Source organism: Rousettus aegyptiacus, unplaced genomic scaffold (assembly GCF_014176215.1).
Source record: "Rousettus aegyptiacus isolate mRouAeg1 unplaced genomic scaffold, mRouAeg1.p scaffold_m13_p_3, whole genome shotgun sequence".
NCBI classification, from domain to species: domain Eukaryota; kingdom Metazoa; phylum Chordata; class Mammalia; order Chiroptera; family Pteropodidae; genus Rousettus; species Rousettus aegyptiacus.
In genome coordinates this window covers 39361420-39382338 of record NW_023416306.1, presented here as the reverse complement: position 1 = coordinate 39382338, position 20919 = coordinate 39361420, and the positions used below count along the sequence as shown (strand labels likewise).

General features: G+C 42.9%; 1 protein-coding gene and 1 pseudogene across 2 annotated transcripts in view; one reads left to right on the top strand and one right to left on the bottom strand.

Annotated features, from left to right (window-relative positions):
* GNA14 (G protein subunit alpha 14) overlaps positions 1-20919 on the bottom strand; it is a 150870-nt gene that overhangs the window by 4061 nt on the left and 125890 nt on the right. For both annotated transcript variants that reach the window (XM_016157638.2, XM_016157639.2), the window contains exons 3-5: positions 4952-5106; positions 2253-2381; positions 472-601 (exon numbers count right to left, since the gene is read on the bottom strand). In XM_016157638.2, coding sequence (XP_016013124.1) covers positions 472-601; positions 2253-2381; positions 4952-5106 — 414 coding nt within the window. The remainder of the gene's footprint in view (positions 1-471; positions 602-2252; positions 2382-4951; positions 5107-20919) is intronic.
* On the top strand, positions 11543-11661 carry LOC118600870 (annotated as a pseudogene).

Sequence of the window (20919 nt, the reverse complement as noted above, 5' to 3'; positions counted from 1 at the left end):
GGGGATTTCAGTATGCAGCCAAGACTGAGAACTCCTGCTTTTGAGTGACTCCACCCCTGACCATACATTAGATTAGATCCCTGTTCGGCCACACACACCAATTAAATCAGAATCTTGAGTTGGACCCAGGCACCAGATTTTTCTTTAAGGTCCTGAGGAATCCCATTTTGCGTCCAAGTTTGAGAATCAGGTTTCCAGGTCAGTGATTCTCGAATTTTCATGTTCAGGAGAATTACCTGGGATCTTGCTAAAATGTAGATTCTGATTTATTTGGCTTAGGGTGATTCAGTAAGTCTGTTTCTGACAAGCACCCAAGTACGTCTGTTGTTGCCAGTTCACAGACTACTCTTTGAAGAGCAAGATGATTTAATCTCAGGAATAGAATCTAATGCCAGAGCCGGCTGGCTTCGAGCAAACTGCAGAAATGGGTGTCTGTCTTCCACAGCTACCCAAACTCCCTACCCAACATACCTCATTGTCACACTCAGCTAGGACCTGGTCATATTCACTCAGAGCAACCAAAAAGATAATGGAAGTGACGCTCTCAAAGCAGTGAATCCATTTCCGTCTTTCAGATCGCTGGCCGCCAACATCTACCATCCTGTTCGATAGAAACACAGATCACTCAAAAGCTGGAATATGTAACTCTTTGGAGAAAAAGGACTTAACATCATGGTACCATGGAAATCGACACATTTTAGAGTCCTCAGTAATTTTTAAGAGTGAAAAGGGGACCTGAGATTAAAATATTTGAGCACCAATGGTTTAGGCAATGAGGAGCCCACAGAAGTTTCCTAATAAGGAGGCACAGAATATAAGTGAAGTTACCGAAAACAGATGTGCAGAGGTCACTCAGGTGGAGCCTTTGTGGGGACACTGGTTAGGAAGCTGCCACAATACTCTAAGCCACAAAGGGGCAGAAAGGCCGGCAGCCTTCTAGGTCCACCGAGCTTCCTTTGCCCCCTTCCTGTTTTCATGCTCTTCTAATTTATTCACAAGTCCTTTCTCCATTAGGTGGATGTACCCCTTCTCCCCTATAGAGATCTGTAAGTGCTCTCTGTCCCATATGGAAATCCAGAGTGTCTGTGGGGAAAATATCAGGGTCTCATAGCCAAAGGATTGATCACAAGCTCGAATGCCACAGGCGTCAGGCAGTTTATGAAACTGGGTCAAGTGGGCCTCTGCAAAGTAAAAAAAAAAAAGCATGCACTTCGAGAGTGCCAGGGGCCCCTCTCTAAAGGGATGACTGCTACACAACTGTAGTCAGCCGCTATAGGACAAAAATGCAGGCTTACTACGACCAGACCCACTGACTTTTCAAAAGAATCTAAATACCAAATGTTTTAAATGAAATAGCCCAGTTTTTAAATGTTGGCTCAAAAGGTTTTTAAAACGCAAAGCGTGCCAAAGAGAACACATTTGTGGACCAGGTACAGGTTTTGAAAACAAGGTTTAGATAAATTCATGGGTGTACAACACAGGAGATGTGCTCACAAAGATGGAGAGTTTCCAGGAACTCAACCACAGGGCTCCCCCAATGCTCCAGACGCACTGAGCTGTAATGGGGTTACAGACAGGATCTGGGCGTGACAGGACTGGACTTCTGTTGTCTCAACTAGGAAAGCATGTATAATATCTATTAGGAGGAACAAGGGAACTAATGGATATTAAAGTGCTTTGAAATGTGCAATGCTATGCATATGTAGTATGTTATTTTTTTGCCATAATTAAATGCAATCTACTTAAGTCATCCTAAAGTATTTCCTCTATTTATATGTAAACACATACATTTGTACACAGCTGTATAACAGTTTACATATATATTATCTTACATAATTTTCAATACACATTTATGTATTGATTCTTAGTTTTTTTAAGGATAAATCTTGGAGAATGAAATAAAAGGGAAGAGAAATAGCTTTAGGGAAAAAAACATCAGTATAGTCAATTTGTGAGTTACAGAAGCACGTGTGTACGTGTGTGTGTGTGTGTGTGTGTGTGTGTGTGTGTGTCATAAGAATCATCCCAGGCATCAGTGAGGAGACTCGTCATCTTTACGGGGAATTTTAAGGTGAGTTCCTCTCTATATGAGCACTTGAGATTTACCACAATTCTAAATACCCTGTGATGGCGAGGGCCCTATTGCCCTAAAAGATACAACTCCTTTTAGGAATAAGACATTTAAGAATCTTTTTAGGGACTTCCAAACCTGGACAAATTCTTAATGGACCATGTCAGGGAGACATTCTTACCGAAAGATGATGTTTTCCAAGTCAAACGGATACTCGATGATGCCAGTGGTGGGCACTCGAACACGAAGCACGTCTTGCTGCGTCGGCACGAACGAAGGCATGGCAATCCGGTCAATGTCAGTCAGGTAACTGTGACATTAGAGGACAAGGTGCTGAGCCTCATTTTAGAGAAGGGAGATGTGTCCATCCCACTCCCGGGAAGTCACCCCGACTCAGAGCGACTCCTACTCAGATTCATGCGTTCCATCAGCGACTCAGAGCCAGCATTCCAGCCCTCCTCCAACTGTTTTGGAGAGAATATGGGTCAGAAGCTTCACGAGCCTTTGGGGAACTCTGTGGATGACTCTGTCTCTTCCTCCTCATTCTAAGCTCAATCACTGTGTGGCCAGTGAGAGAGAGAGCGGGCAGGAAGGAATGGAATCTGATCTCTGGTCTCTCATCTGACCTCCTTCCGAAGGCCCCGGCCCCTCCCCCTCCGACACGTGCCCTCATCCAAAATATAGGATGTAGATGCTGTTCTTGAACACTTTTCTTAACGAATTAGTTTCTAAGAAAGTATAAAGGCGTAAAACAGGCCAATGAGAAGTTCTTTCACAAATAAAACAAGAAAAAGTTTTTCTGTTACACTGGGAAATTAAACATCTAAAATAAACCCAAAACTTAAAACATCCCACTTTCTTGTGGTAAAACAAGAGGACACTTAAAAAAAAAAAAAAATTTAAAGCTTTTACAAAAGGCATTTTTGAGTAAAATAACTGTAACTCCAGCCCTGGCCAGTGACAAGAGGTGATTCAGAGCCCCGTGCAAACTGAGGCTGGGCCCGCCTTCTCCCTGCACGGGCGGAGCCACCTAGTTCTGAGCAGGTGGCATGAAGGGGAACCAAGCAGAAACAAGCTAACAGCATTCCCCGCACTGCCCGCAGTTCAGGAAGCCAACCACTGAAGCAGCCTGCTTGCGACCCACTCCCTGTGCCCCATACATGACCCCAAGGCTATCACCATTGACTGTGTGTGACTTTTTTTTACTTAGACCCATCTCATTCCACCAGAATGTTACGTTCCTTGACCTTAGCACTAGTACCTGCCACGTTTACCATGGTGCCTGATCCATAGCAGGCGCATACCAAGTTTTTGTAACATAAATGCCTGTCCAAATAAGCAGATAGGACTAGCAGAACAGATGACAACCAGTGACCTGGACCAAGGAAATGCACAAGTACGTCAAGTCTCACCAGTTCCCAAGGAGGAGTAACTGTCTAGGTTATTTTCTCTGCTGCAACTCTGTCCACCACCCTGCCCCTCCCCCACGTTCCTCTCGAACTTGCTCCAGTTTTCAAGGCTCCACCAAATTTTAAAGCAGTTCCAGTGGGTCATTTCCAAAGGGACCTACATTAAGAGCTTCAGTCACTCCCCAGGGCCTTCAGAGAAGCAAATGACACTAGGCTGTCTCAGAGACAGGCCTTGGCCAACTTAGGGGGTGGGGTGGGGGAACTGTCCCTGGCTCCCCAGCTGTCAAAGACAGTCTGCCTTTCTCCTTGGGTCACTGCTTCCCTTCAGGCACTTTTCTGTGCTGATCCAACACTTTAGTGGGACTTCTTTTATTTCCTTTTCCTGTTTTGCACCTAAATGTTCCTGAACTTGGATTGGTTGTGCCAACCAAGATTAAAGGATTAAACACTCAGCCTGGGACAAAAGCCAAGGGGAGGGCCAGTGAAACTGAGGGTAGGATTCCAGGTTCCTTTCCTGCTCACTTTTCACCATCAAGATGATGGAGTGAATCACCTACCCACTCCAGCTTGAAAGGCAATGACAGCACCCGAAGGGAAGGGGATATCTTCAGAAGGGATTTTGGGGCCCTCAGAAGATGGAAGATGACATCGTCCAAGGGAGGAAAGAGCTGAGCTGCAGAAGGAGGACTCATCCTCTTTTAAAGAACTATGATTAAACTATTTGCCCAGTGATCTGACTGATGGAGGCATGGCCTCAGGAAATTCTTAAGAAAATAAAACGTGATCTCCCTGGAAGAGTTTGCATGCAGGGCCATATATTTCTCTTTTCTTAAAAGGTAGCTTATTTAAAACTAGAGCTTTATAGATTGAAATAATAGTGTATACGCCTTTGTAAGTTATTAATAAACAAAGGGCATCAGGACTGAGTTTCTATGCGTAATAGGCTGGGAGAGCTTCTCTTGCCCACTAGAGGGCAGCACAAGATCAGCCACCGATGGGGCCTAGTGCATTGCGGCCTAAACTCTGATTTTAGATTTTAGGATAATTGCACCTGCAATCTACTGATCAGGAAACCAGAAGGCAGAGGGATATAGAGAGGAGGAAAGTAGAAGCCAAAAGCAGATGTAGTCCTTATTTAAGTCAGATCATTTCTGCACCCCAAATGAGATCAGTTCTACCAAAGGAACCCCACCTTTGATTTACCCTCTCATTGAAAAGCAGCACAGAGGCTCAGGACATGGTGAAGAAATGCAGCTATGGGCAGAGAGAGAGACCTGGGATCCACAGAGGGACTGAATGTTTTAGGAGGTGGGAAGAGATGCACCAAGAAGATGGGGATACAGACTAGGGGGAAGGAGGTGGTGTTGCCACTAGAAGCAGCTCCTTTCTCCCCAGTGAAAGCATCTCAAGTATAAGTAGCATGCTTGCCCGAAAGCCCCTTGGGCAGCCACGCCCGGGGCTCTGTACTCACTATTTGGCAGAGTCTGACAGCTGGTATTCTCTCCTCCTGTCATAACACTCCTGGATTCCTGGGTCCAGCCACAGCTGCTTGATGGCCTCCACCTGGTCCCTGGAGAGCGCAGCGACCTTGTCCACTTCTACTTCTCTGATTAGCTGGGCGTTTTCCTACTCAAAGGAAAGAGAACCTTTCCTTAGTCATAGGAAAGGAAGCTAACCCACTGGTGACTCGGAGATAAGACTTGCCCTGATTCATGGATTAGGAAAGATCGCCCTAGGTGTTCGGGTGTGGCATGTGCCCTCTGCACGGCTGCTCACAGCCAAGCCCCTCAGCTGCAGCCACTTTGCGTGGAGATGATATATCTAAGTCGGTGGACAGAACTACAGGACACAACACCTGTGGCTTTCAGCCCTAGCAGTACCCTGGGGCCAGTTTCACCAGCATTCGACACCCAGTTGTGAATAGAGAAACACTGGAAGAGTGATCGGCATGGTACTAACAAACTTTACTTCCTCATTACTCATTTAAATATCTGCATAACCAATGGAGCAATTTAAAAATAACTGTTATTGTCAGTGGGAATCCAAGGATGGGATGGAAGAAGTGGTGGAAGCAATGAGGGATGGATTTTTATTTTTTTAACTTTTTAAAAATTAAGTTTATTGGGGCAACATTGGTTAATACAATTATATAATTTTCAGGTGTACATTGTAATTTCACATCCGTATATTCTATTGTGTGTTTACCATCCAAAGTCCAGTTTTTTCCTACCATATATTTGATCCCCTCCATTCTACCTCGCCGCTCCTAACCCACTAGTCTACAGACCATGTCCATAAGTCTCTGTTTGTCCTGTTCATTTGTTGCTTTTGGGTTTATATTCCACATATAAGTGATATCATGTGATTTTCAACTTTTTTAGTCTGGCTGCTTTCGCTTAGTATGATTGAGAGTGGATTTTCTTTAGAGCAGGGGTCCTCAACCCCCAGGCCACAGACCGTCCCAGTCCATGCCTGTTAGGAGCCAGGCCGCACAGCAGGAGGCGAGTAGCGGGCGAGCAGGCAAAGCTTCATCTGTACTTGCAGCTGCCCCTAGAGCTAGGTAGCACTGCCTCAGCTCCACCTGAGATCATCATCAGGCATTAGGTTCTCATAGGAGCACCGGTCCCTGGTGCCAAAAAGGTTGGGGACCGCTGCTTCAGGGGGATTGAAAAACAATAGTAACCAACTGATCGCCAGTCTGCTTTTTCCTCTTTCCATCATTAAAAAAAATTTTTAATAGACTTTTTTTTTAGGGCAGTTTTAGGTTTTCAGCAAAACTGAGCGCAAAGTACAGAGTTCTCACACAGTCTGTTTTTTTTAATTATCACATGTCACTGCTAAAAATCCCACTGGGAGAACCACTCCCATTGCAACCCCACCCTCCCAGCCACTGATTGCTATAGTGGTATTTATTATTACCATCATTAATAAATAATTATTGCTCTAATACTATTGCCATATTCTTTCAGTAATTAAGACCATTATTACTGCAATTATTACTATTATAGCACTTATCATTTACTGTCCACTTATATGTGCCAAGGGTTCCACATGCATTATCTCATTTAATCAATGGAAGGCTAAGACAAGACCAGAAACCTTTCCAGACATTAGCAAGTGAAAATGATAAGGCTGGCCTGCATCCACAACACAGCCATGTGTTGGTCCTGGAAACTCAGCATCTCATCCTTGGCTGCAAGAGATTCCTGCCACAACAGACAGGAGCCTGGCCCTTTCTATGCTCTCCCATCTTGCCACATCTCATAGCAATTATATCACGCAAAGCTGGCTATTCACTAACAGCCATGAGTCAGTTTGACAGCTATGATCTCCTTAAGTGCATATGGTACCCTTTAAGAAGTTGCTCTTACCTTTCATTGCTCATTCTCATTAATAGTCCAACAAGAAGCCAGAGAATAGGGAGATCTAGATTCACCTGTATCGAGCACAACCAAGGACTATCATGAGATCAACATGACTTTGTACCATATCCATCACAAGAACAGATATAAACTCTTCTCCTAGACTGTGGATCCTCTTAGGCAGGTAGATTCTCAAACAAGATCAAGGCAGGGTGGTTTAGTGGAAAGTGTCCTGGATGGGGGAATTGAGACCCTAAGTTCTAAGTAGTGCACTTGGGACTTTTAAGGATCTCACCAAGCTACCTGCCTCAGCATCCTCATTTTTAAAAGGAGCCAGTGATTTTCAGAAGAACCCAAATGTAAGTAGAATTAGCCTTATTAGTGTAGCAGGTACCTAATATTTGTTTGCAAAACAGGACAGACTGATGGCCCTTAAACCATGATTTCTAACCCTGCCCACTGGCACATTTCTGTACCATCTGCTCTATTTTCAGCCAGAGAGAATAATAAATGAAGAACCTAGACAGTTTTGTGTTGTTTTTTTGTTTTTGTTTTTGTGGAGAAAAGGGCTGTCCCCCACTTCCTCTCCTCCTCTCACCACATTTCCTCTTCCCAAAAGGATCAGACGGACTCTTCTCACCCCATGCTTAACTCTACCCTCTAAATTTAAAGCATGTTTTCCTCTCTGTCTTCGTGACAAGTCAGGAAATGCCACAAGGGCAGAGCCAGTGTCATTGCTTCATATACCCCAGGACCTGGGGCAGTGTCTGGCAAATACCAGCTGCCCATCTATTGATGTGGGCATCCAATAAACATTTGTAGTATTCATAAAAATGTATCTGACAGAAAATCACAAGGAAATAACAGCAAAAGGATGCTAGGGTAGGACAGAAACTTGTGCTGGTCACAGAGCATGGGAGCACAGGACAAGAAAGTCTCTTAGAGGAGAAAACGCTCTGGTGACTCATGGCCAATTTGTCTTTTTCACTCTGTCCCTGGAGGCAGTCAGCATCTTTGCTTTTTAGGTGACTGCCTCTTAACCTGCTCTCCTAAATTTAACTATTAAATTCAACTTAACTGCTAAGAGGTAGTGCTGTAAGAATCAACAAGGGCGTTAAAAATATTTCAACCTTTTCTCCTCACAAATGCACAGTGAATGAAATATAAGCAGAAACAACATTTATCCCTTTTAGGAAGAAACTTTAGTTGCTCAGGAAGCCTGGCTAATGGAGGCTGCATTTTTGTCTCATGACAATCACCACATCGGATGAAAGGGAATGTGGTAAATTACTCACTAGCTCTTTAATGAGCAGAAACTCCACCCCCCCCACACACACACACACACCATATTGCATATGTAGCCTGAGTGAGAAATCAACTTTTATGGTGTTAAGCTGAACTTTGGGGGCAATATGTTACTGCAGCATAACCTACTCCATTCTGACTGACACATGTTGCAATGGATAAACCCAGCATTTGGCTCTTCCAATAGATAGAAAAAGTGGATCCCAGTCAAATATCAAAGAGGAATGCAGGCTTCTACATATTCTACTGGGGAATGGAATTTGGGGAAAGACATAGACCTAAGCTTTCTGCCAAGAAAGACATTTTGTCTGTTCGACCAAGTGGAGGGACTTAGGCAAGTGGAAATCTGACTTGAAGGAAGAAGAGAACTCAGTCTCCTTTGAAAACTAACAAAGGGACTTGAGTTTGGAACAGACTGAACTTAAAGGGCTCAAAGTGTTCCAGTTTTGAGGTTTCCTGATAAGCTCTCCTACTTATCAAGATAATTTTTTAACTTCTGATTTAAAATAACTTAAGACTTATAAAAATGTGGAGAAAATGGTACAAGAGTTCCTCTATGCCTTTCAAGATTGCCCAAATGTTAATTTGCTGCCTTGATTTATCGTTCACCCTTTCTCCCTCCAAGTTTGTGTATGTACACATGCACATACTTTTTTCCTGAAATATTTGTCAGGAAGTTGCAGGCACAGTGCCTCTTTATTTCTTAGATTTCACTGTAATTTCCTTAAAAACAAGGACATTCGTTCATGTAATCACAGTGTAATGTTGACAAACCAGGAAAATCACATTGACACAATACTATAATCTTAAGACGTTATCCAAAATTTGCCAATTTTCCTATTAGTGTCCTTTATCTGCCCAATGTTGGATCACACAATGCTGCTGTCTTTAGTCTCCATTTATCTGAAAAGTTTCTGCAGTCAGAGAAGTCGCTCTTGTCACTCTGATTGAGAATGGCCTGACAAGGATATGTTCTTTAGTCACATGTCATCATAAGAATAGCTAGTTGAGTGGCACAACCAAGATCCAGAGAATGTTCTAGGGACAAATACAATGAAGAGAAGGGAGGAATGAGGAGGAGCGTGACCTCTTTTTAAAATAAATTTGATTGAAATATGAGATGAATGACTTTTACAGAGCAGGTTCTTGGACATCATCATTTAAGTCAATGTCATTTCATTATAACATTGATGAGATGATGTTGGAACTTAACTCCTGTTTTTATCAATTAGCCTGTGATAAAACTGGTTTTGTTACATGTCATTTCACTTGAAGTTTCAGAACCTATAGGTAATGTTAAGTGAGGACTTACTGGACACTTAACAATGTGGGGTTTGGGACATGTTCTCTGACTGGCTAAATAGTGTCATACACAGAAGCATGGGCATTTTGATGGGCCTTTCAAACTACCTCTACAGCGCACACCCTCTAAGAGCAGGGGGCCCCTTCATACAATGCGGAGACAGTTTTGAGTCATTTAAGACTGGCTTCTTCATCTCGTGTAAAGAGGAAAAGAAAAGTTGTAAGAGAATCAGGTTTAGGGAATTGTGACTTAGGCTGGGGACACGCTATGTCTGAGGTACACAGCATTAAAATGTTGGAAGCAGGTGAGTAAAATGGGTCTGTAGTTCACGGGAGAGTCATAGGCAAAAGGAACATATTAAATTGAAATCACCGAACACTTCACTTCATTCAAAACAAAGAAAACTCACAAAGGAGTAAAGATTACAGGGGCAAATTCAGCAGATACACAAACATGACCAGTTTCTCAAACACTGACCTATGTGGCGTTTCCTATTTTCCTTGCTCAAACAAAACCACCATTTTGCTGCTCTGAAAGAGGAACACGGAAAACAGATGTCCCGCATGTGTGTTTCGTTCAGAAATTCCCAGGGTGATAGTGAAAGGGAGCTGCTCATGAAGTGGCGCCTTGCTGGTTTTACACATGGATCCACGGTTGCCTGGGTGACAGATCCTGTCAAGCCCAGCAAGCCTCTCTGGCTGGAATCCAGAGCCCAGCGGGCAGCCTAGTTCTCCACCAGATCCTCACTGGGAGAGCCTCCCCTACCCCCCACACACCATTAACCGCCCAGGGCTACAGGGCCCAGAGCTTTCTCTCCAAGACTGACTTTATCACTGACTCAGGGAGATGCTTCCCCAATGAGGGAGCCAGTTCTTGTTCTTGCACCAGATATTTAAGCATTTTCATTCATTAACATTCTAGGTGATAGAAAATGAATTTAGTAATAGTTCAAGCATCAACTGTCTGTCTGTCATATGTAATACCTATGAACTTCGCAAGCTTTGTGAAAGCAAGTGAGATTAAAATAAAATATGATTAAAAATGGAAGTTCCCTGTAACAGTATTTCTGACTTTTGTACAATCACCCCTACTTGTTTTAACATCTACATCGAGATCCAGAATTACACTACCTATCCTATTAAACAAAAATTATGAAGTAAAATTACAGTGTTCCATAATCATCAGCTTTTAAAGCATCTCAAACATTATAAAGAAAATGCTAGTCAACCATGCCAGAGAATGAAGCTTGCTCTACAGAAAATGAACAAGGAACTTCTGCTTCTGGTAAAGGAAGACTAGGAAATTTGGATCAACTCTTCTAAGGACAGCTAAAATGGTGGGCAAAATGTTTTCAAAAATATGCTCGAAAATATCAGAAAACTAATAAAATAGTAAATAATTGCTGGGCCAGAATACAAGAAATGATGGCATGCAAGGAGGTGGAACTGGCTTTGAGAAGCCTTTCTCTCTGGGGGTTCTGCTTATTCTGGAAGGGGCACTTGTGAGGTTGAGCAGCTCCTCTTTCAACAGCACAAGGCTAGGGTGCTAGGGATTGAAGTTTAAGGGTCAGCAAGAGCAAAGAGCCCTTAGAAGCCCTCTGGCTCTGGGCTGGAATCCCAAAGAGCAGCTCTTTGTGGGTTGCAATTTAGGTTGGAATTATCATAATCTCAGAACTGAACATCCCCAGCACCTGGCAGAAGAAAGGAAATTCCTTTTTGGAGTTTGGATTATAACATGTTCCTCATCCTCAAATTATTGGTGGCCAGCACACCAACAAAAATAACCAAGCATAATAAGAAAAGGCAACTCCCAAAAAAGGCAACAAAAGATGGAAAAAGATATACCATGTAAACACTAACCAAAGAAAGCTGGAGTCTCTCTATTAATATAAAGTAGATGTGAATTTTTATTTATCTATATCTCAATAAAGCTAAAAAAAACATAGACTTTAAGGTTAAAACAACTAGAGATGGGGGGAAATTTCAAGTGACAAAAAGATTCAGAAAGACGATAGTTATAAAGTTCTATGAGGCTAATAACCATAGGCTCAAAATCTATAGAGCAAAATTTCTTAGATCGAAATGGCAGAATAGTCTACAGTCATGCTACCCAGAACAAGCCTGATCCTGTCTGATTTCAGAAGCTAAGCAAGGTCGGGCCTGGTTAGTACTTGGATGGGAGACCACCTAGGAAGACAAGGTGCTATAAGCATAAAAAATAAAAAGAGATTGTAAGCTGACAAGATCCTTGCAATCTATGAGGTCAGCCAAGGGTTGCCTCACCTAAAATGAATAAATGAATGAATAAAATTTTAAAAATAAAATAAATAAAAATAAATGGCAGAATAGACAAATCTTTACCTTACAGGAAATGTTACTAATAGAATTAACAAACAATATCCAGTAAAGATACAGATGATTCAAACATCATGATCAGCAATTTGACCTTACCAACACATGTAGAGCCCTATATTCAAAATAATTAGAAAGATACTGTTTTCAAGCACTTCTAGAATATTTACAATAGTGACCATTTACTTATCAAGGTTTCATGCAAAAACCTTGTGGTTTTCCAGCTTCTTTGGTCCAACTACACAGAGTCTTTAGGGGCACACTTACTATTGGCCACCCTGCCACCAGCCCACTCCACTCACTATCCAGGCTTCTGAATACTCAACCATGGGTCTACAGCCACCCAGGTTTCTCCTTGTAGAAAGGCAATCTTCCACTACACTCAGAAGGGGAAGGAGATTTTTCTAAGCCAATTCAAGATTCAAAAGAAAGCTTTATTTCTACTCCAGTATTTGGCCTCTTCCTCATCTTTTCTCCAACAAACAGAATTCGCTGGTCACAAAGTGTTGGCATGAAAGACCAAGTTACTTTATCTTTTCCTCTCAGTCAAAACTTCAGTGGATTTCGCTAACAGAGTTCTTTCCAATGGCTCCTGCGAAACTGCAGCGACAATGAGTGTTAATGCAACTGACAGATGGAAGCTGTGGCCCTGTACTATATGTTGATTTGGCTAAGATGTAACGCCAATTCCCAGAACTCTCTTCCCTATATAGTTCTGAGTTAGAATTGGTGACCAGAGAAATTTTTATTTTTTTACATTTAGGGAATTTTTTTTCATATTTTAATTATATTTCCCCCCAGTCCTATTGAGAAATAATTGCCGTACATCACTGTATAAGTTTAAGGCATACAGTGTAATGGTTTGATGTACGTATGTTGTGAAATGATTTCCACAATAGGTTCGGCTAACATTGTTCTCACGCAAGAGAAATTTTAAAGAGATTTGGGAATCAAGGTGAAACAGCTGCCACTGTGCTCTGAAGGTCAGAGCCCTGCTTTGGTTTGCACTGTGGCTGATCTGACCAGGGTCACTGACATGGGGCAAAATCTGTGCCCTTGGCAGCCCTGGCTCCTGCCTGGATCTTCTCCTTCAGCTTCTCCATGTCCCGGGGCAAACACACGTGCAGTTCCATGTCCAAGGATGCCAGCTGCTTCTACAAGTCACCTGTGCTGTCAACATGGAGGTGGTGAAAGACACGTGCAGTTCCAGTTTGTCCCTGTGGGGTCTGTTTTGCCTTCACAGGTTCTGGTTTGTCTCTGCAGGCTCTGGTTGGTCTCTGCTCTGCCTACTTCATATCCAGCGTTCCCCTGTCAGCCCTACTGACCAACCACTAGAATGCAGAGGCAAAAGCCTCCCAAATTCTTCACATTTCCAACAGTTATATACAGTGCACTCCCTACAATAAACCCATATCCCATGTCACTCCAAGCAACTCAGATTTCCTGATCAAACCCAAACTGATACTTAGGACCCTCCATTCTGGTCCACATGATTTCATATAGGAGCAAAATCCCTTATAACCTTAGGCCCAGGTGGTAGTAGCAGCTTAGCTTTCATTTGGGGTGACGTAAATGTCCCCAAGTCAGCTGGGCACAGTCGGCCAGACTTAGTCATCATTCAATGCACAGTATCTTAAACCCGTTCCATGCATCTAGATCCAGGACTGGCATCTGAGATTATAAGTAGGACCGTGGCCCCGACCTTGAAATTTCAGAATGACACCTACGCCTTTTAGTGGGAACCACATCAGATCCACACACAAATGCTAAGAGATCAAAGAAAGGGAGAAATTTCAACTGGGAGACGAGTAAGGGGATGGGCCAAGATTTCCTACCAGAGGTGGTCTGACGTTTGCAAGGAGACAGGGGCTGCTTCCCCACTTCCCACATTCATTTATTTGGATTCCTGACTGTTCTTGCCAAAGATGGCAGTGTGAAAGGTCTTGGCTATAACATCTTTCACATACATTCCTTCCTCTGAGATGCTTTGGGAAGCACCTGAACTTCCTCAGGTCCCAAAGTAGCTGAACAAATTCAAGGTAAAATTTACCAATAGCACCCGATAGCCAATCCCTTCTGTGATCATACCCTCAAAGAAGGAATAAGTGTACTTGGCCAATGGAAGTTACTACTCAGAAAATATTTGTTTTAGGCCAGTTTAAATGTACACATCCTGCCTGAGGCCATGTAATATGGTCATGTGACACAGGGAGATGGACCTTTCTGTCTTTGTCACCATCTTGTTTCTCTCATTCCTCCCCTAGTCAAAAAGAGTTCTGTTAATATTTTAGCATATCAAAATTTTGTCATGAAAGATAGTTCGAATTAGCAAGAAGAAGATCTGTCTCTTTTGTGCCTGTGCCTCTCTGCAGAATGTGCTGGGGGGACTGGCAGGGTCTATGCCAGGACCCACCCAGGTCCTCCCCAGATAAAGCCAGGAATGGCTGTGGGGCCCTGATGTTATGAAGGCAGAACCTGCAGGGAAAGAGAAGCAGACGAAGAAGAGAGACCGGAGAGGCAGGGCTGGGAGAAGCTCCTGGACCAAAAGATAACCTCATACCCCACCCTCCTCCCAGGAAAGGTAATAAATGCTTTGCTCCTCCTGTTGGCTTCCTGTAGCATCACAATCAGCTATAAGAGATCTTGTTCTATTTTTGGCATTAGACTATGGCCTCTTTCAGGCAATGAGGCATAACAAAAGGCTTACAATTATAAAAAGCACTAGCGAAGTCTCAATTCAAACATGGGTTGGTTCCAAACATTTATTGATAAAGTTGGTTATTAGAAGCTCAAAGTGTTTTCCCATTAAGACAGAGTCTGCTCTGGGTCCACCAAATCCTGTTTTAGTTTCCTCTGGGCCTACAGGTTGTGCTATATTTCCTGGCAAGATGTGCAGTCAGGTGGGACTAAGTAACTGAATTCTGAGACATGGAGTTCAGGCTGAAGTGAGGCATACCACTACCAGGACTGGCCTCCAAAACCTCCCATGCAATTCTCCTCCACTCTTTCTTTTCCTATTTCTCAGCTGCAAGGAGAAGACAATGAGCGCCAAGAGGAAGGGAGCCTCAAGGTGAAATGAACCTAGATCCCTCAAAGACTACATGGAGCATAGCCCACCATGATCATCTCATATTGGACTATGAAGGATGTAACTAAGAAATATTTTGCTAAGTCCCTGAAATTTTGCTGTTGACTTATTACACAAGCTATCATATTTCACTTGAGAGAGAGAGAAACATTAGGATGGGGAGGTCCTAGGCTAGCTCAGAAAAACAGCACAGAGACGAACCATTGTACTGAAGGCATGAGGCCATATTTGGTTACAAGAGTTAGTGTGGTTCATGTACAATTTTATAAAAAGCCACTTATCTTGTCTCCTCATTTCTGCTCTCCTTTATTCTACCTCTCAGTAGCTCTCTCTTCAAGGTCCCAGTTTCTCAGACCCAAACTGCACCACCATGTCCTACATACACATTTCTCAAGAGTATGTGCACCAAAATCTCTTCATTTCCCTTCTCCCCAATAAAAAAAAACCACAGGTTCACTAACCAGGAGGCTAACAGCTTAGATAGAATGGCTCTGAGCTCATAATTTTCAGTTTATCTATATCTGAGCCCAAACACAGTATTAGAGAGGACAGTCTAATGACCCAAAATTTCAGTGTCTTAACACAGAGATATTTATTTTACTTTCCTTCCTAGTCCAATATGTGTCGAGGGTGGGGATGAGGGAGGGGAACACGCTACTCCATACAGTTATCCAGAGACCCAGGATCTCTCATCAAGTGGCTTCTCCATCACCCAGGGCCTGGGAACCCTGCACTGGATTATCTGTCAGCAAGGAGGGAGGAGGGCATGGAGCAGTTGCCTGGATATTTTATAGGCCAGGTCTGAACATGGCAGACTTCATTTCTGAACACACAGTTCATTGGCCAGAACTAGTCACAAGGCACACCTTAGTGCAGAGGAAGCTAGGAAATGTGGTCCTCCTGTGCTTAGGTGAAAAGTGGAACAGTATTTGGTGAACGCCTAGCATTGTCTCTGCCACTCGCAGATTCTTAAGGTCTCTTCTCTCCACCACAGTGACCTCTAAGGGGTATATGGTGCCTGTGTACAGATCAGGATAAACCACAGGCATCGGCCAATCTAGCTCACTGCCTGTCTTCATAAATGAAGTTCAGTGGGAGCAGAGCCACACCCTGCCATATTGTCCAGCTGATCTCACAACTATAATGGCAGCATCCCATTGTTGCAACAGAGCCTATATGGTCTACAAAGCCTAGGACACTTACTCTGACCCTTTATAGAAAATGTCTGCCGAGCCCTGGAATAAATGGATAATTTTTAATTAAATGCAGCCAAGTAGAACACTGCTGTAACCTGAACTCCCTCATTCATTGAATCAGTGGGTGTGTAATCATGAAGCACCCACTCTTTGCCAGGTACAATGCTAGGTACAAGACTACGGCTATGAAAAAAACTCATCTTTATGCTCAAGTGTTTGATTTTTACAGGAATGATGGTAACAGGTATAGAAAGCATGGAAAAGAATCCTCAAAAACATATTCAATTAGGTAAAAAGCAAGAGAACCCCACCTAAGTAAATCTCTCCAACTCTTCAGAATTTTCATAGGGCAATGCCCAGAATCAGCCTGGATTTGTGGACCTGCCCTAAGACTGGAAACACACAGTAAAATTAAGGAAAAACACCATCCAATGTGCAAAGCTGGAATTGTTTGATTTAGACTTTGTCACAAAATTTGAGAATGTTCCCACTTCTTTTTTTCCTTCACTACTTCCTTAAGCAGGCCATTTCATTATGTCCTAAGGTGTAATATTACATTATCTGTTTTTATAAAGTCTACATTGTCACACCAGGTGGAGACCAACAGCAGATGTTTCCAGAGACCCTGGTATACAAGACAGCAGGCTGGCCCTGGAGAAGGGGGAAGGAAGGTCCCCATATTCTTCCTGGGCACTGCCAACCTTCGAAAGAAGCCACTGGAGTCGGGGGAAACTCTTTAAGGCAACTCCAAAAATATCTTTCCACCCACTCCTGTAAAACAGGTTTTCTATTCAAACAAAAGCAAAGACAAGGAAATGCTATAGTCAAGAGTTATTTTAGTAACACCAGCCAGACAGGTACATCCAAGGCTGAGCTGAAGGACAAACATTAAGAATAAAGTTCTTCTAGTGGCAGTGAGCCAGAGCCTTATCTGGATGCCTCTCTTAGTAAAGGCCACCTTAGGCCCTGGCTTAATTCTAAAAACTCCACATGTGTGCCTCACACTGATTCACACACCACTCCAACTACCCAAACAGGAACATCAGAAACAGGAGAGAACACAGAAAAGCAGTGAGGCTGAGTGTTCTGGACAGATTGGAAGCTGGGGCTGGGCAGAGGGACCTTCTGTATTCGGTGGCCCCTTGCATCCTCAGAGCATTTGTCCCAGGGATGGTAAGATTCTGGGACTTTGGAATTCCGGTTTCTAGCTGGTGAAATTGAATGAACTGCCTTGTCTCCACCTAGGATTCTTCATAATCATCGGTCTTGAGTCTTGATTTACAATGGGATGTACCAAGGCAAGATGAGGTGTGCTTCTCCCCTCTAAAGATTTCAGTTCATGGGGCTACAGTCAGCCCAAAAAACATAAAGTGCTCAGCACAGTGCACAGTATGCAGTAAACTCCCAATAAATGGCAGCCCTGACCCACTTCCCCATGCCTTCCTAAATGCCTATTTATGTGACACCTAAAAACAAGAAGACACACAGGTTGGTCCTCATTCTTCATGGATTCCATGTCTGCAAATTCACCTACTCACTGACATTTGCTTGCAGTCCCCAGATTAAAACTCACAGTGCTTTCAGAGCTATTTACAGACATGCACAGAGCAGCAAAAATCTTGAACTTCCTGACACCCATGTTCCCGGCCAAGGCGGAGCAAGGCGAGGAGGCTCTGCCTTCTCATTTCAGCTCTCATACTGTAAACAAATGTCCTTTCCATCATCTATTTGGTGCTATGTTTTCAGCATTTTTGTTCTTGGTGATTTTGCTGTTTAAAATGCCCCCCGGTGCAGTGCTGAAGTGTTCCTAAGTGCAAGTAGGCTGGGATGAGTCTTACAAACAAAATAAATATGTTAGAGAAGCTTCCTTCAGGCCTGAGAGGACTCAGGATATAATTTCAGCTCATCCACCAATAAGGAGTTCTGGATAAATCTGTCAAACTCTGAGCTGTCAGTTTCCTTATTGATAAAATGAATTGGGAGAGTAGGAGGTCATCTTTTTCAGTATTAGCATTCTACGGTGCTGAAGAATGTATTCTTTCATTATCAGACTTTATGAAGAATTCATCTTGTGGACACCCTTCTTTCAAAGTATTAAGGAAAATGCACTGACCATAATTACTTTTTCTAGAGAGCCCCAAAGCAATCATTATTATTTCCAAGGGAGGATGAACGAATTATATCCAGCTGCAGATGTAAAGGATTGCCATCATTCAAGTACAAGGAGCACACAGTATAGAACCACAAAGGCTGAAGGGTCTTTTCTGCTCCTGGGACCCAGGATCAAAGCTATTCTGGGGTGGCCCTAAAAATTATCAGCACAACCAACATGCCAGGCCATCTCTCTCTTGTGTGTGATGTATCCTCAAAAAAACAGGAAGACGGCCTCACAGGCAGTGATATCACCCTAAATTGTTTTCCCTCTCTCATCACACATTCATCAGCAACCATGAGGGCTCTGGACCTCAGATTATTCCATCTCAGATGGAATGTGCCACAAAGCCATGAAGGCACTCAGCCACTATTCCACGCAACAACACGAGGTTCTCTGCATAACCAGGTGATTAAGGAGACCTGCTGGGATAAGAGCTAAGTGCCTCTCTACTTAAGCATCTCAAAGTTGTACAGACATTTAAACCAGTTTCATACTTCCTGTCAAAAAATCCTGACTGAGCAATCAACTGAGCATATCTAGGTGGTAGGTACTAGATATTTGTTTAAAGAACTGGATATAGTCTCTTAAAGTCCCCAGAGTCCAGTAAAGCAGACTGTGTGCTTACTACTTGCTAGGTCATGCTGGGTCCCAGGAGAGGTGGATATAAATTCACAGAGCCTGACTTGAGAGCCACAATCCAGTGAGAGGCAAAAGCCAGTCCCCATCTGATTGCAGCACTGTTTAATCCAAAATCCTTTAGAAATACCCTGGTTTTGTTAGCAGTTGTGGGATCAATATCTAGTCAAATAATAAATCTCCAATGGCCTCAGGATTCAGAAGTCATCTGCTCACTGGACAAACAAAGCATACGGATTTCCTTTAAGTGGCAATAAAGAATATCCGCACTACAGACTCCGGCAGAGAATTTATCAGTAATGTCTCTGCTGTCTGACTCTTATCAAATATTGAAACAAATGATATTTGTGGATGTTTTTTTTCTGAAGTACATATAGCCCATCTGTGGCTTTGTCAGCATTTCCCAGAATGCTATACTATATAGAACACGATTTGACAAAATGTTATAAGTATACTGAAAAAAAAAAAGTTCCTTGTCCAAATAAGCTGAGGACGTGGTCTTGGTCGCCCAAGTTTTTTAAACTGTAGGACACACACAGAAATGTGTGTGTGCGCGCGCACGTTTGCATGCACGCGCACATGTGCCTAGAATGACAGCTGGCACATCAATATTATTTGAATGAATTAGTATTATGTGAAAATCTTTACATTTAGTCAATAATGATAAAATATATTAAATCAAGAAGCATTGTGCATTAACAGGATATATATCACGAAAACAAGTGTGCACACCAAATTCTTAAACATTCGACTGCTTAGAATGAGAATGCACATAAGGTTGATAGAAAATAAGCCCTGGATCTACAACAGGGCTCCCTCAATAAATGCGGCATTTAGTGATACCTTAGTGAACTGAGCAAACAGCCGTAACAAGCCTGTAGCAACCACAACAAACAGAACAATATTAAGTAGAGATGCCGAATGGAGCACACAATGTTTAACATGTTCATTTTTATTATGAGCTTCCAAAGAGGGGATTTAGGATACACTACTTGCCAAACTCGTGTAGCTTAAGTGGCATCTGGGGCCCAATTTTCTTATAGAGTCTGACTGGCTCAGACTCCAGCTGATTCTATAGCTTGTGAAAGTCAGTAGCTCCTCTGTAATTTCTGCTAATTCCTCAGGGTTAAACCTTCATGGTTCATTATTTATTCTCATTTGCACAGGCGCAAAGCTCAGCCTCTCCATTCCTTACAAAGAGCATCCAATCTGTTCGACATCTTGGGTTTCACAAGGAAGGGTGTATTGTACAGCCTTCTACTATCACAGCTGTTCTGCCCTCAAATCCATCTCTACTTCATCAGCCCTCTTTCCTGAAGCTTCGGGTTTTAGGGGCTCCCAATTCTTCACCTTTTCTGAAGAGTGATTTCCCCTTTCATCTATCACACAGACAAAAAGGACAAGTACTCAGATAATACCCCAAATTTATAAGCCCATCGTACTTCTGTGGACCCCCTTTGCTTTTGGGTGGTCCACCACCCATTCTCCCTTATTCTGGTTACAATTGGACTTGAGGGAACCACCTTATGTATCTTGACAGGTCTATTAATTCAGGTGTCTTCTCTCCAGTGGCTAAATGCCAGGGTGCTTGCTCACACTTTGCTAGAACTGTGAAAACCTGAACAGAGTTATGTGATAATAGAGGGGACAAGGGAAAGGAGTAGACAAAATTCTTTTATTTTGATGGCAATGGAGCCATAAGGCTTTGTGTTGGTAATGAGGCCCAGGAGTTTCCAGGTTCCTGTCCATTCAGAGACTGTTTCTTCAGCCTTCTCCTCAACGCCCTGACCTTTGCTATAGCCTTTCCTTAAACTCTCTTCTGCAAGCATTATCCAGCTTTCTTCTGTTGACTACAACCAAAAACCTGACTCTTTGCCCCATCAATAGAACAAAGATCTTTTCTTTAATGTTAACAGTCAGGGTCTGCAATAGATTTCTCTCTCTTTTTTTTTTTTTATGGCACATCTATGAACATCTCCATGTATGTGTGTTTAGTTTGGGAAAGGCTGTAGGTGTTCTAGGCTTTATCTCTGAATCTATCCA